The 16888-nt window shown below is 36.5% G+C and overlaps 1 protein-coding gene across 36 annotated transcripts in view; it reads right to left on the reverse strand.

The window, feature by feature from the left end:
* The window catches only part of RBFOX1 (RNA binding fox-1 homolog 1), a 2389987-nt gene that overhangs the window by 31081 nt on the left and 2342018 nt on the right, over nt 1-16888 (reverse strand). For all 36 annotated transcript variants that reach the window (XM_037911685.2, XM_037911680.2, XM_037911681.2 and 33 more), the window contains one exon: nt 5775-5839. In XM_037911685.2, coding sequence (XP_037767613.1) covers nt 5775-5839 — 65 coding nt within the window. The remainder of the gene's footprint in view (nt 1-5774; nt 5840-16888) is intronic.

The raw sequence follows: 16888 nt of genomic DNA on the forward strand, positions 1-16888 counted from the left end.
TTTAACTCATTTATCCAGCCTTATTAATTTGTACTGTTAAGGAAAAGTTAGCACATGTGACTCCATTTTGGTTTGGGGCCCACCATTGTCTAAAAGCAAGCACATCATGCACCAGGAGGAGTGTTTCTTAGATACTGCATTCCTGTGAAAATCCTCCTCCTTGTCTCCAGCCTGCCTTGACTCCCGGTATCTGTTCTTTGTCAGTCCCTAAACTCCCTATCTCCTGGCCTTTGATGTGGGGCCTCCCATCCTGATAATAAAAGTTACTGATGCATGGCTTTAGGACCATGCTGTGTAATTAACATACTAGTTTAGCACGAGGAATGCACCAAGCAGAGATAGGTGGTAGATAAGAAAAGGGTTTGTTTATTGGCTAAGGTTTCCGATGCACGAGGGCAACATGCTTTGCTAAAAAGTATATAACCTTTGTATAATCTGTATTCGGGGTCCCCTCCTGGCTAGCACGGGGGCACCACGCTCGAGCGTAATAAACTTGGTGTTTTTTGGGAACTTGGCAGTTGTGCACTTTGTTTATGTGCCTCAGCCTAGGTTCGAACTGTGCGTGACCTATCAGGTGTAATTTGTAGCATTTATGTGCGTGTCCTACCAGGTGTAATTCGTAGCATTTGTGTGCGTGTCCTACCAGGTGTAATTTGCAGCAGTTGTGTGCGTGTCCTATCAGGTATAATTCATAACAGTACATACACTTTCTACGGATTAATATTCTTTCTCGTGCATCTGATGAAAAAGTGTGCCTATTAAATATATTGACTATAACTATTTAAAATATCAATCTTTCTATAAAATTCTTTAATGGTAAATTAAACTTTGGCTCAAGGTCCTATTATATTTTATATGCCATTAAATCCTTAATTTTTATATATCAATTGGTGAAATTCCCAATAAAAAGGAACATTATTTTAATGAAATGATGACACTGTCTTTCTTCATTATGTATTCACAAATGTAAAGATATTTAAAGCCTAAAATATTTAACAATTTGCCTAAATCTACCTAAGCCGACCAGTTGTATTTTTTCAATTTTTAACCTGGGTTTGATTTTTGAGCCTTTGATAACATGTCTTCAGTTAACGTTATATGTCTAAGTATTTTATTATTGGGATTATTGATTAAAAATATCAAGTACTATTGTCAATTCCTTAATCAAAGAGAACAGCTGGATAGAGTTATTAACTTCTGTATCTATATATGTTACCAGTTTGACAAAAATAAATAAATCAGTCATTTTAAAGATAAAAAAATTGGAATAACTGGGATTTTGCACTGAATTGATAAGACTATCTTAAAATACAACCTCTGTATAAGTTTCCTATTTCCAGCTATTATACAAAATTCTGTATGTGTCCAAAGAACATATACCACAAAAACCAAACAAACAAAAAGGTCTTTTTACACTACAAAGTGTATTGTTTCTGTAAAATGTTTTATTATACACCTTACTATCATCTCTTATTTTTCCAAATTGTATAACACATAGAAAGGAAATCCAGCTTCCAGTGTCTATGGGTCTGATCCAAACCCCAATGAAGTCAGTAGGAGTTCTTCCACTTACTTGAGTGAGATTTCAATTAGACAATATATAAATACTTTGAAATATCAGAGCAAACTACCTCACTACATGTGTGTGTGTGTGGGAGGGGGTCAGGATGAAGTGTGTGTATACATGAATACCTAGATACACATTCATAAACACACACATAATTATAATTAAATAAGTATTATATTGTTAGCAAGCAGTACAAGTGAAAATAATTTTGCCTTCCAGATAAGGCTTACTTGTTTTTAAAGCTTTCATACACCACCATATATATTTAAACACATATTTGCTGTTAAAGTTAATATGCAAGAAAGGAACATTTTTCTTATTCTGATCAGAGATGCAACAATCAAGTCATAAACACAAAACCAATAGCCAATCAATGTGAATAAATCTGCCCTTGGGCTTAATTCAAGCAAGCCATTCACTGAGCTAATGTGATGGATCTGTCAAATCCGATACAGCATTACAGACATACTAGCAACATCAAGTGAACATGCAATGACAAAATGACGATACGCCCCACTGCCATGCTTTGACTGGTTCTACCTCACGAAAATAAAATTTGATAGCTTTGCCAGTTTTCTTTAAGTGAGACTTAGATTTAAGCCTTTACTAGCATCTATATTTTAAGTACTTTTTAAAATGTAATCTAAAAATCAAGTAAAATCTGTACTTAAAATTAACATATTTGTTTTAATTTATCTTGTATACCTTTACAAATTGTTTTCCTTTAACCAGCCTCTCAGGTTTAAGAGCTTAGAGGTCAAAGTTCAAGAGTTGTACAAAACATATATCGACCTAAGTACTACATTCCCCCCCCCTACCCACTTATCAGTTGGAAGGGAAGGAAATTTCTGAGAAACATTTTAAACTAGACTGTTAAAAATGTGAAGGTTTTGATCAAATTCTTCAAAAGGCTCAAAGCTTTAAGTTTAATTTAATAAAGTGAAAGACTGCATAGAGAAAACATGTAGCTCTGCTTCCCTTCTGAAGTTGTAAAATGATTTCTTACTATATTGCTTCATAAATAAAGCAGACTTTTATCTTTTTACAGGTTTGATAAGTGAGTGGAGAGATCTGTAAGGCCTATTTCAGTTCTGATTGAATTTGACTGTCATTACATATGTATGTTTTCTTCTGTTAAAAACTACTTAATTTTTTTATAAGGTTCATCATCTTTCCTTGCCACCTTAGTCTCTTCCTCCATATTTGTTGTTCATTGCCTATATCCAGCAATCTTTCCAGGTGTGACAAACAAGGATACCATTATGTTTCCTCACAACAGTTCTACAGCACCAATCATTATCCGATGACTTGAGGTATTGATTCTGGAATCCCAAATCTTTCTGTTCACCTTCTGTTTTTCTATTAACAAAATATGCATCCAATCCAAACAGTTACTCTTTCCATCTCCTCACTTAAGACAGTGTGTCAAGATAGGGACCTTGTCACTCATCATGTATATGATCTGTGACCCAAACAGTACTTTTTTTTTCAAGTAGTCTTTTCATGCTAGAGCACTGCATCACAGTATATGCTTGGTGGCATTCAGTGTGTTTGCCTGGGCACTGTATTAACATATACAATAAATATATCTTGCTGAGAATGGGGACTCATATCCACTACAAAAATGAACATTGTGTGACCAAATGTGTAATACTCATATGTAGCACAAGACAGCAAGTGATGATTACATTTAGAAGAAAGGATACTAATAGTTGTCCTGTATTTCAGCATTTGCATTCAGTATTAGAGATTAACTCAAATTTTGCCAAATAATAATTTGCAAAATGCTTAAGGGAGTGAGGAATCTAAAAAAGCCCCTAATTTCTGACATAAAAAACTAACATTCTTTAATGAAAATTCAGTGAAAAGTTAATAAAATGAACAAACAAATTTGTAATTGACTGTAATTTGAGGTATCCGTGTTTGCATATAGTTTCATATATGCAACAAAGTTTTTGCATGATTTCTTTTTTAAAACTAGTTTTAGGATTCCCCAAGATAAAAAAGTAAGTAAAATTATATCTTTGTAATTAATCCAAACATCTTTAGTCAACTGGGGGTAAACACATTTAACTCAGAAGCCAAATAAAAAAAATCAAAAGAAATTAATCAATTTCAGATACCTGTAATTATGCAGCAGGCTCAAGTTATTTCAATTCTAATTATACACAAAGAGTATATTTGAAAATTCAGTATACTAGAGATATTTTTCATATAAAATAATTAAGGGTTGTAACTATTGCATTACTATAGATACCATCTCAATCTTCTTTTACAGAATTTAATCATACTATATCTTTTCCTTTATTAAGTTTTTTTTCCCCAATGTCATGATTATTTTTATTAGAAAGGTTGACTCACTCTCTCACTCCCCAACTATTGTCAATATAGAAGAATAGGTAAAAATCTTATATTTTACCTTATGGTACCTGATTTTTCTGTTTGTTTTATAAGTAGGTTCATTAGTTGGTAATTAAAGCATTTAGGCTTCATCTTGATATTGTTCACTTCCCCTAAGTACTATGTAAATCTACAACATTTCATTATAGCAACAAGCAAACCCTTTTAACTGACAAAGAGAGATCTGAACAATATCTGGGGAAAAAAAAGGACTAGCAATATGAAATTATTTATGATTTTGCCCTTTTGGTTTTAAAAACTTTTTAGGATCAGAAACTAGTTTTGCATTTGAAACTCACAAAAAATACTGTAGTTGCAACATGCTAACAACACACCTTTGTGGAAATGAAATGAAAACTACTGCGTAGCCCTCCATATGGTAGGTTACCCTGGATAGAAAGACTACATCACGAACAAGGTGCAAACAGCAATATCTGATTGACATTACTGATCCAGAATTCATATAAAGAAACTTGCTTACCTGTCTCACACAGCATGCCTCAGCCACACATGCAAATTGTTTTTATTCACCAAACTTTTTTTTAATATATCTTATTACCAGAATAAGCATTTTTAAAGGCAATTATGCATGCATAGCATTTTAACATTCACATTGTGTTCCATTTTTCTCAGGAACAAAATCTATGAACAACACTTCTTTCTAAGAAATCCTTCGCTATTTCGTATTCTGTTGTTTTCTTTAAGGAACAGAAACATAAAAATCCAATAATAATGACCATTTTAGCACCTAATACACATCTAAATTTATACTCAAGTTGCAAGAAAATTTCTCACTGATTTCAATAAGAGTTTCTTGTCATAAGTACAGAAATGGGTCCTTAGCTCTTTCTGACACTGTGAAGCAAAATACACACATAGCAATCTTTTACAAAATAGATACCCACTTCTATTGTGTGCTGTAAACTCTTAAACCATTTTAAAAGTATCAATGGATCCTGCAGATTTTCCAACAGATAAAACTTCTGAAGAATGAATTTCCAGTGAAGAAGTAAATTCTTCTTTTTCATTAAAAAATTAGGCCAAGATCCATTTTTATGCACATGCTTAATTTTACAGTGTGGCAAAATTCTGGCCTTATGGAAGTCAATGGAAGTTTTGCCACCTACTTCAGTGGGGTCAAGATTTCATCCTCTGAGCAATCCCATCAACTTTAGTGAAACTACTTACACTACATAAAATTAAGAGGGTGTGTCTGCAGGATTGGGCTACATTGATTTTAAGAAATTCTCCACTTTTTCAGCAGTGTATGAACCCCATTTTGATACCATGATTTTAACAGTTTAAAAAAAAAAAGGGAGACAAGTAGATCAACTTGTCTTCATATAAACACTCAAATAAATGAAATGTTTGGAAGCCAGCTAACTGGGAGAATCATCACTTGTCTTTGATGGCCTGAACTCCCATTGATTTCAACAGGAGTCAGTGAAAATGGAAGGTACTCAACACCTTAGAGGAATAGGTTCTAAATTAACTGAAAAAGTATTGTTAAGATCAATTATGATCTTAAGCAGCAGACCGTTATGGAGCTATATATTTATTTATCTACACTGTAAAAGGGTCACAGACTATTATTATCGCATAGTAAAGTGGCTGCTCTGCAACCCAGGAAAGGGTGTGTATCTTATGCCTGATTCTTAATGAATCACTACTCTCTATTTATAGATCTTTGTAACAATACAGCCTAACTTTGTATACCATAGTCATCTGCAGAGCAACAAAACAGTTACAAGACTTATTTTCCACTTCCTGTATGCTAAGTATTTATTAGCAGTAAATTAGGTCTTACCTGTCACTGTAGGCAGCTGCAGTGGCAGTGGCAGGCTGGGCATACCGGTAGGCAGCATAACCACCCTGAAACACAAACTTACATTCTAATTGCATTGCTACAGCAGTTTAAATGAGTATTTTTTGAAATTTACCAGCAACTATTTGGAATGTTCTTTTCATGCTATAAGTCCAATTAAGGGGTTGGACTATACGTGAAATATTTCAGGAGGTTGTTAAGCAGAGCTGATCACAAACCCAATCAGTTCCTGCTTGTTAAGATTTAATTTGACCCAAAGATCAGGATAATCAATGGACTTCATTCATCAAAAAAGTTTTTGAGAATATTTTTCTTTACATTTACAGGTAGCAATTTCCCTTACCAATGAGGTGTAGTGCAGGTTAATAAAGCCATGACAAATCAGTTAAAAGAAAATAAACTACAAAGCTAACAATAATTTTGTAGATCTAATATGATACCTTGCATGTGTTTGATTAAACCAATTAAATTTTTGCTACATTAAAACTCTAATTTTATATAGGTTTCTAATTTGTAAATAAAATCATAACTAAGAAGGAATTTCTTTTCTTTCTCTTGAATTAACATTCAGCTGTATGTAACAGTAATTGCAGCTGTTCAATTAAGCAAACAGACAAACAAACACACACATTTGAAAGGAATTGTGTGCAGTGATGCATTGATTATCAAACTGTGAAAATAGCAGAGCTTCCTGTTCAATGGACCACGGTGTTACATCAACCATTTCAAAATGATCTCAGCATGCCAATTAACAAACAGAGCCCAGTCTCCACAGATAACACAAACACCATTTAGGTTCCAATTAGAATCCACCATCCCATAATCCTCTGGGACATGGAACTGTTGTGTGTCCCCATAGAATTAAAAAAAGAGATGAAATAGAAAACTAGTTGGATCACTCAGCTTTGAATGACATTTCCCCCTGTTGTTAAAGAGAGTACTTAAATGGAGTGCTCCTATTGTTGAGGGATATGTTCACACTAAATATATGTAGAAGTGTGAGGAATGGGCTTCTGTCTGCCAACCCTCATGAAAATAGTAGCATATTTTTAGTGCACTTAATATAGCTTTCTGTACATTGTATTACAAAAAGTGTATTAAGTAGACTACTCTTCAAGAAATATTGTTTATGACAATGTTTATGACAAACTTAACCAGGCCATAGAAGCTTCATTTAGCCTACTGTTCTAGAGCTTCTCCATAGGAAATTCCAGCTTATCCTCCCCCCTTCAGGGCTTTTGCTTGATTTAATCCCTCCAATCATAACAGAAATTCTGAGAAACATTTTTTTGAAAGTCAGTCCCACACACAGCTCGGCTGATGATGCCACATCTCCTTAACAGCAAGCACATAAGCTTCCCATCTACACACACAGCCAGATAGACACATTAGGCTTGGACCTTCACCTATACTTAAGGCACCTCTTCATTTCATAGTTCAAACTCTCATGTCCATCTATTAAGGTGCCTTCTCATGAAATTCAGCCTTGCTGAAGGCACTTATGTCAGGCAACCAATCGGTTTACACAGATAGCTTGCATAATATTGTAAGTGCCATCTCTTTTGCATGAAGTCCCATCTCTGTGCCAGCTAAGAAGCACTGACATGGAATGCCTCCTTACTTCTGAGCATCTGATATTCTTTTACTGACATAAAAGTATACCTGAAAAATGGAGGAAAGAAGGACAGCGTCCCTATGCACTCTTCTTGGCTACCAACATAACAGACTGAGCTGCAGATAGGCATATAGGATCGTATTAAAAACTAGTTGAGGTCTCAAAAAGTATGTGCATCAACAGGCAAGTATTGCCTGCAGGTACCTTGTGTATGGGCAATCAAATGTAAGATAATGGCACCAAGCACAAATTGAGCCACAAAGTAGTGAAGCTGGCAGAGCTCATGACAAAAATTGCAAATTTTCCTCAAGCTGTGGGCTACCAGAAGAAAGAGAGCAAAAGAATGTGTGATGTAAACAAAACAAGAGACTTTCCCTGTTTTTTGCCTCCTCAAAACATTCCAATCTCAAGCAATAGACTTAAAGATAAAAATAGATTTAGAATGGTACTTGTTCGTCTTCAGAATCCAGAGCGTAAGAATGTCTGTTGGACTGTAAGTCATTATGCAGTATGATATTATTGATTAGGTCAGTCTTCTATATGGTCCCTATGCTTCTCACCACTGGCACAATCCTGCAAATCCCTACTCAAATGAACAGGTTTCTTGATTTCACTGGGACTGATTATTATTTTGAAGGATTGAGCACCATGTGTGACTACAGAAGTGTCGTTCTCTCAAACATATCCAGATGTGGTAGGCTGATGTCACCAGCCTTAAATTTGATTTAAATATAGGAGTGGTTTAACAGTCTGCTTTGTGCTAGTTAAGGAGGTGCCGCCAAAGAACCAAGCTTGACCTTCCCTGGGAATTGTGTTAAACTACTTTTGACTCAATAATCAGGATTAAATTTGGAAGAAGCCCTGCAGCTACTGAGTTTAAAATGATACAAATATTACTTTGGTCTGAAAAGAGTCCCGTGTTATTGAAAGACTTACAAAATGCTCTTGGGGAACTAAAATCATTGGTATCTGCATTTTGATGTATTTTTATATGGAAGAACTTTGAATGGGAAATACCTATCTGAGGCCTGGTCTACACTGGGGGTTGGTGGTGGGAGAGCTAAGTCTGTCTCAGTTACACAACTTCACCTACGAAAATAGTGTAGCTGAAGTGGACCTACTTAGAGCTACTTACCATGGCGTCTTCACTGTGGTAGGCTGACTGCTGACGCTCCCCCGTCGACTCCGCCTATGCTTCTCACTCTGGTGGAGTACCGGAGTCGACAGGAGAGCGCTCGGCGGTCGATTTATCACGTTTTCACTAGACATGATAAATCGACCCCTGCTGGATTGATTGCTCCGGAGGTACGTGTAGACATGCCCTGATATTTGTGTATTTCCTCAATTTAAGTGTGCAAACTGTATAATGATCAAAAACTTGTCTGTCTCTGTTAGGTCACTCTAATAACCTTTATTGGTCTCATGTTTGTAGGTTAATGCATATAGAACTTTTTCAAAATTTTAAACAATTTTAACTATTTAATTATTATAAGAAGATCAACAGATGATTTAAAAGCAGAGGTCCTAATTCAGCAAAACACTTTGGAACATGCCTATCTTTAAGAATGGCAATAGTCCCAAATAAATAAATTCAAGCATGCACTTAAACACTTTGCTAAATCAGGACCAGAATCTGTCATCCAAATAATTAAAATGCAATTTAGGATATTATGTGGTGTTAAAACCACCTAAATATATCTAAGATATTTGCTATAACATTAAATCTGGTTATAGCTTTTCAACTTCGTCTATTTCTCAGACACAGGATATTCAATAATATATAATGTACACATTTCTTTAGAACATTAGATTAAATGCACTCTTCTCATGCTTTAGTCTATATTGTTATAGACTTTACTGTTGAACATTTTATTCCACAACACTGTATTTTGGGTACATACTACCATTAATATAAGCAATTATTTATTTTATTTATCCAAACTCATAAGGACAAGAATAGTTTCAAAGGATATGCTTCGAAAAATATCCAGCCAAATTAGCATTTTTGTAGCAAATGCACAATTATTCTGACTGTTATAGAAATATTTTATTTCCCCCCTGGTTGAATATGCTATAAAAACCTGGAATTATTGGACTAATATGTGTGGAAATTTTATTTATTTTGAAAAACAATCATTTATACAGTTTCCACCTTAAAAGAAACAAAGAAATATATCTGCCTATTATTTGTGACACTATTACTGTGTCTATGCTAACATACTTTGGGGAAATCACCTACAGTTTCAGTGCAAGTGGTAAAGCTCCAACAACAGTAGCAACACTGGAAGCCATAGTGTAACCAAGGAAAAGGCATTCATACCACCATTTGTTTAGGCTATTAAGAGTAATCAGAGAGCCTCTAAGGAATGGAAAAAGACATTGATCAGAAAAGAAAGCTACATTGTGGAGGTCAGCAAATGTCCGAATAAAGTGGCAACTGCTGGAAGTCAAGCTGAATTAGGTCTGGCCAAGGAAATTCAAATAAATAAAAACAGAATAAGGAAGGTGAAGTTGGACAGCTATGTAGTGTGGATCGGAAAGAAATTAAAGACAATGTAGGTATGGACCAAAACTAAATAAATAATTTGCCTTTGTTTTTAGTAAGGATAATATGGAACACATTCATGAAGGGAGTATGGCTGATGGAAATGAGTGTCTGGACATGGAAATGAGCATATCTGAAGTAGAAGAAAAAAATTAAAGAGCTTAATGCACTCAAATCAGGGGGACCAGATAATTGCCATCCCAGAATACTGAAAGAACTGACACATGAAATTGCTAGTCCAGTAGCAAGAATTTTTAATAACTCTATCTATTTGGGGGTAGTACTGTCCCACTGGAAAATAGCTAATGTTTTACAAATATTCTAGAAATGGCGGGGGGGAAGAGTGGTCTTGGCAATTGCATACTATTTGAGTCAGACTAATAGGTCTGTAAGGCTTTAGAACAAATTGTGAAGGAAAGAATAATTAAATTAATGGAAGTACATGGTAAAGGGGATGTCATGCAACAGGGGACGATCGTGCCAGACTAACCTGATTTTCTTCTCTGAGAAAATAACTGATCTTTTTTAGATAAGGGAAGTGCAGTAGACCTAATATACTTGGACTTCAGTAAAGCATATGACACATGAGAAATTATTAGATAAATTAGGGAAGATGGGGATCAGCACAAGAATTGTTAGGTTGTAAGGTTGATAGGTGAAGGTGAATTATCAAACAGGAGGGAATTCATGAGCAGAGCTCCTCAAGGATCAGTCTTGGGACCAATCTTACTGAATATATTTATTAATGGCCTTGGCACAGTAGGAATGTGCTAATGAAACTTGCTTATGGATAAAAATTTGGGAGGCACCATCAGTAAAGAGGAGGATCAGATTTTAATACAGAAAGATATGGATGACCAGGAAGACTGGAGGGAGAGAAATGAGATGAAATTCAATAGTGCCAAGTTCAAGCTCATGCATTTTGGGTCTAATAATAAGAATTTCTGCTAAAAGCTGGGGGCTCATCAGTTGGAAGCAACAGTGGAGGAGAGAGACTTGGGTGTGTGGGTCGATTTCGGGTGACTATGAGTCATTAATGTGATGCGACAGTGAAAAAGGAAATATGATCCTAGGATGTATCAGGCAAGGCAGTTCCAGTAGAGACAGAAGTTTTAACGCCATTGTAACAAGGCACTGGTAAGACCTGATTGGGAATGCTGTGTACAATTCTGGACACCCATGTTAAAGAAAGAGGAATTAAAACTGAAACAGTGCTGAGAATAGCAACTAGGATGATCAGTGGAATGGAGGGACTACCTTAAAAGAGGAGACTAGAAGAGCTTGGCTTGTTTAGTCTAGCAAAAGAAAACTATAAAATACATTAAGGGAGTAAATACCCGGGATCGTAAAGAGCTATTTAAGCTAAAGGACATTGGCACAAGAACAAATAGATATAAACTGACCATGAACAAATTCAGGCTGGAAATTAAAAGGAGGTTTCTAACCATCTCACTATTAGTGGGGTGAGAGTCTGGAAAAGCCTCTCAAAAGGCGCTGCAGGGGCAAACAACTTAATGAGTTTTAGGAGAGACCTGGACAATTTTATATTGCAACTGTATGACAGGGTTGCTTGTGATGATTGGAGGCAGGGCCCAGAAGCCATTGGGCTCACTTCTGGTTTATGTCTTAGGGTCCCTAAAAGCTCAAGCTTCAGGATTTCAGCCAGGCACCTGCATAGGTCAGCGTGGGATTCCCCACCTCTCCATCCAATTTATTCTGGGTGTTTGTATTTTTTTTTTTATGTTCTTCCTCTGGAACAACAGGGATGGCCACAGTTGGAGATCAGCCATCAAACGAGGAGGGCCAGGGCTATGAGGTCCTATCTCTCTCAGATGCTTGGCTGGATGGTTCGTGCTCACATATTCAGAGTCTAGACTGCCATATGTGGAGTCAGGAAGGAATTTTCCAGGTCAGATTACAGTGACTTTAAGGGTTTTTCACCTTCCTTTGCAGCGTGTGGGTGTGGGTCACTTGCCAGGATTATCTGGGTCTCTCAATTAATCATTTCCCTGCCATTGTGGGGTCCTTTGGCATTGGTGCATCTTGGTCCCTCCCGTGTAACATAATATTTTAGACTCCTGTGGGCTGTAGTACTTTGTTGGGTTTAGCATGTGGGTGCTAGATGGTGTTGTTGGTCGGTCCAGGAGGTCAGACTGGATGAAGTGGTGATCCCTTCTGGTCTTGAACTCTCTGACTACGGTAAAAAATGTGTATGCCCTTTCTACATTAGTTCTCCCACAATTGCTACCACTAATGGAACTACATCAGTGGTTCTGAAGCAGCTTGAGATTTCCCTAAAAACATAAATGTAGACAAAGTCAGCATGTGTGATAATGCAGTCCTGACATTGCCAAAACTCCCATTGACACTGGACCTTAAATGGGACATACATCATATTTCAAGAGGGAGGCAGAAATTTTAAAATGTTTGCAATTGTGTGGTGTAATTAACCCCAACCATAAAATGCAGCTGCTGGTCTATTCCTTTCATTTTGTATATGTAAAATCCCCCATTAAATTGATTGTTAGTATGATTTCACAGCAATCCACATTCAATGTGATGAGTTTTTTTTTCATCAGTCAGTACTTCATACCTGTGGTAACTTATTGCCATACACAGGCTCTTGATACACTACTCTATAAGGAAACAGAAATGTAACGATTTGAATGCAAAAAAAAATAAAATAAATAAAAATGCATAAGTCACACAAATTCCCCAAAGCCATTCATTCACAAGTTTGCTTTCAATATTTTACAAGGCACAGCGTAATCAAGAAAGAGGTAAGGGACCGGTAACTGGTCAGTTGCCAAGGAATCTTAGTTGTGGTTTAAAATAAGCAAGGATCTTATCAAAAGAAAAAATGGAAAATCAAATACATTTGGGTTACAAAACCACTTATGTACACAAATATATATAGCCATCTATACACATATTATATATATATTGCGAGAGAGTGAGAGTGAGAGAGCAAGCGCACGCATATAAACTACAGTTTTATTCTCTCCTGATAATACCTTATGGTCTACTTAATTGTTAACTCAGGGCTCAGATAGCATAGTGACAGGTGTTTTTATAATACAGATTGCTAAACTAGATCTCATGGATAGAAAGATTAATTTTATTCTCAACACTTGGGATTCTACTATGGTGCTTTGCATGGAACTCCTATTATTAGAACAATAAAAGTTTGCACAAATGTTGAGATATAGGAACAATAATTTGCACTTCGATAGCTACTTTCACCCAAGGATCTCCAAGTTTTTCAAATATTAATTAGTTACATTTCTCAACACCCTCTCGTAACAACTATATATAATCATTTTCAATTAGTAAACTCATTGTGGACATTATGGGCTAAATAATGTCGGCCTCCACTGGGAAGAAGGTGCAAAGAGCTGCCTTTGCCCCATTTCCCCAGTATAGGGCTTGAGCATAATCTTTATCATGCTCAGGGTGCAAAGCTAGAGCAGGAAGAGGTAAAGAAGGGGCATGTCTCCATATCTTCTCCATCTTGTCTCAAACTATGGAACTGCCCCATGTGATGGCTACATGTTGCCCTCTCCCGTATGGTGTAGCATCATCCATACTCCCTGCCTCAGGCATTACCTGCCTCAGGGGAGCTCCTGCTGTGTGTTGTGTCTGTGTACAGCTCTTTCTAGCATAGGGTATAACTTAATGCCTAATGTCACCTAGCCAAGGATCAAAGCTATAAAAAGCCAATGGCAGAAAATGGAATGTAACTCAGAAATCCTGATTCACAGTCCTCTGCTCAAACTTACTATGAGACCCTTCCCATCAAATATCACTCATTAAAATGATTATTGCAGCATTCAATTGTTTTAATACAACATTTACAATGCAAAACATAGGACATGAAAGGACATTTCATCCATAGATCTAAGACATTTTTTAAAAAGTGGGCATCTATAACTTGGTTGAGTGGATAGAGCACCGAACTGAAAGTGGAGATGCCTGAATTCTATTCCTGGATCTGCCACTATTATTTATTGTGTGCCCTTGGACAAATCATTTAACCAATCTGTAAACTGAAGAAAATAATGCTTACCTACAATTATAAAACACCTTGAAATCTTTGATGGTGGGAAAGATGACTCAGGTCCTACTCTAACAACTAGAACATACTTAATACTGCCAGTGTGACAAACCATTACTTCACACGTAAACTTCAAAATGTTTGGCTCCCATAAATAAATCCAAAATTATCTAAATGTCTTTAGTGTAGGAAAGCTTTGTACATTAAAATGCTGTTATACATCTGGCTTTGTGGATGCCAGACATAATGCCATCTATTATAATCAAAAGAACACTGAATGGATGACTGTTACACTTCTACAAATTACTCGTTCTTTCTTAAAGTAGCTGCAGATATGCATCAGACCCCAACACTACCTTAACCATGTCCTTGGAGAGATGGCAATATGCACTGGGAATATAACATTACCATGCCCATCCTAACAAAAAATATATGCCAGTTTCTCAGTACAGTGCCCACAACTCCATATATACATTCCTAATTCTATACTTGTGTGGATTTTGTTCAGCGCACCACAACTGATGCAGGAACCTAGCAATGGGTATGGTAAATTTTACTGTGGGCAATCACACTGAGTGAAAGGGTGAGCTAAGGCCAACTCCCTAAGGGACTTCTGAGACCAGGAATGGGAGGGTTTTAAACTCTTTTTTTTTTGGGGGGAGGGGACCCACAACTCTTCTCTTTTTCACCCTACCTCCACACGGCTTAGGGAAGGGTATGGCAGTCAGATGTCCTTGAAGCATTCCTTCTGGCAATGATCCAGAGGGAAGAGTTAAGGGGGGTGGGTGGGTGAGTTTAAAGCATTATTTTAACTGCATGTTTCTTTGTTTTCTAATGTCTGGTTTTTATTTTGCTGAGTGCATTTCCTGATTCTCAAAGCTGTAAATTTTCAGCTGGGAACATATGTATTCTAGAAGGGTACAGGAAACCGTTAGGCAATCTTAACTCTCTTTTAATTAAGTTTTTTGTTAGTGAATCAATAGTTAATTTTAAAAGGCCTTCCTTTTTCCCTAACTATGCAACCTTCTTTTCTTTATTTTCCTTGTTAAAAGCACATTTTAAAAGGGAGTTCAATATCTCAGCTACTTCTGAGGCATTATTACATTCCCCTTGTCATTCAGTAGTGTGCCTGTAGAATTTTCACTTTAGTGTATCTTTCCCCCTACTATATTTACAACAGTCCTCTCATTCTGCTCTACCCTTCTGGTTAGCATTAACTCATTCTGGCTGTTTAATATTCCATACAATCTTTACCTGACTGATTATTATGTTTTGGATTTCTCCCTCTTTTCCACTTCCATTACATATCCTCTACCCAGTGGAGAAATCAATTGTGCATATGTCAGTAGTCCAAGATACCCCACCCCACACCTGCTACTCAACCCTGTACTGCAGGCAACCTTGACTTTGATATTCTTTATCTTTGTGTGGATTTTCCCCCCAGTTTTGCTTTATAACTATTTGCTGTTTTTAGCTTGGCTATTTTTGTGTTTTTTGAGGGGGTCTTTTCTCTCTCCTCTTTACTATTATTTGTGGTATGTATTTAAAGTTTGTTTCTTTTCTATTTGTTTTTGTTGCCTAGTCTTTCCACTGTGGTGTCATTTTCCTCTCAGCACCTCCTTTCTTCACACATTTCAGCTCTCCATTTAAAATGGCTAACTGAGCTGGAGCTTCATGGTAATCGATTGGGAGCCAGTCAATAACTCGGTGCTCTCCAGGGAACTAATACATTCTGAATCATATGTTTTCTCTCCACTGATTCTCACACATCTAGCTTGCAATCGCTCTCTCTCTCTCTCTCTCTCTCTCTCTCAATACATTTTAGGAGTAGAAAAGAGCAAGAGCTAAAATGAAAATGATGAGCTGCTTAGTACAAAGTTCTAGGTACAATGTACAAAGTAAAAATGAAAAAAAATATGTCTGCAACATATGAAAACTATATGACTTTAACTTAGTCCATCCATCTGAAAGATAAGCATTATTCTATATCTAGAAACTGAGAAATGTATTTGGAAGCTAAGACACTGATCCTGTAAATGACAGGATATGGACATACCCCTGCATCTGTGTGGAGCCTCATTTAAGTCAATTGCAGGACCAGAGCCTAATGCCAAATAACTTCTTTGAGACTACTCACATGCTTAAAGCTAGGCACTTTCTTAAGTACCTTGCTGATCAGATTCACAGTTTCTATTTAGCATTTTCAAGCCTGTCATGGATGTTGGTCATATTGTTAAAAAAAACAATCAAACAAACAAAAAAAGCATTGCTGGTGTCACTGAGGGCCCAAAAGACGTAAATTTTTCTTTCATTAACAGTAGGCTCCCAAACTACCAACTGTTATTCTTAATATGTAACTCCCAAATACACAGTAAAGTTAATTCAGGTTCAGCAGGGCTTCTTGCCTTTCAGACTGGTGAGATGAGCAAAATGGGTGCAGTTTTCTTTTTGGCAAGAAGAAGAATTAAAACTGAAGTCCACGCTACTGGTAAAACTCACCCCTGTGCAAAAGGTCCTGTGTATCAGTAAAATCCCTCTTGAACTTCCAACTCTAGATTTAAGTGAAATTAAAGCAGTACACAGAAGTCTGTGTAGGCCTTCAGTAAAGGGGTGAGCTGCATCCACTGTGAATAGTGGAGGGCTGATAACTTTGAAAATCTGCAGGGTGGGAATCCTAACCCAAACTAAACACTTGATACATATTGTTTAATTAGCAGTTACTTTTTCCAATGATTGTAACCAGCCAATCTTGTCCCAACAGGAAAAAACCCCTAACTTCTCCCCATAAACTCAGATTCTTTTCCTTTTTATACAAATCTATTGTCAGAAAATTTAAACTGTTTCATCCTAAATGTCTCTAAAGGATCATTGGTAATAAATAT

Source organism: Chelonia mydas, chromosome 10 (assembly GCF_015237465.2).
Source record: "Chelonia mydas isolate rCheMyd1 chromosome 10, rCheMyd1.pri.v2, whole genome shotgun sequence".
Lineage (NCBI taxonomy): Eukaryota > Metazoa > Chordata > Testudines > Cheloniidae > Chelonia > Chelonia mydas.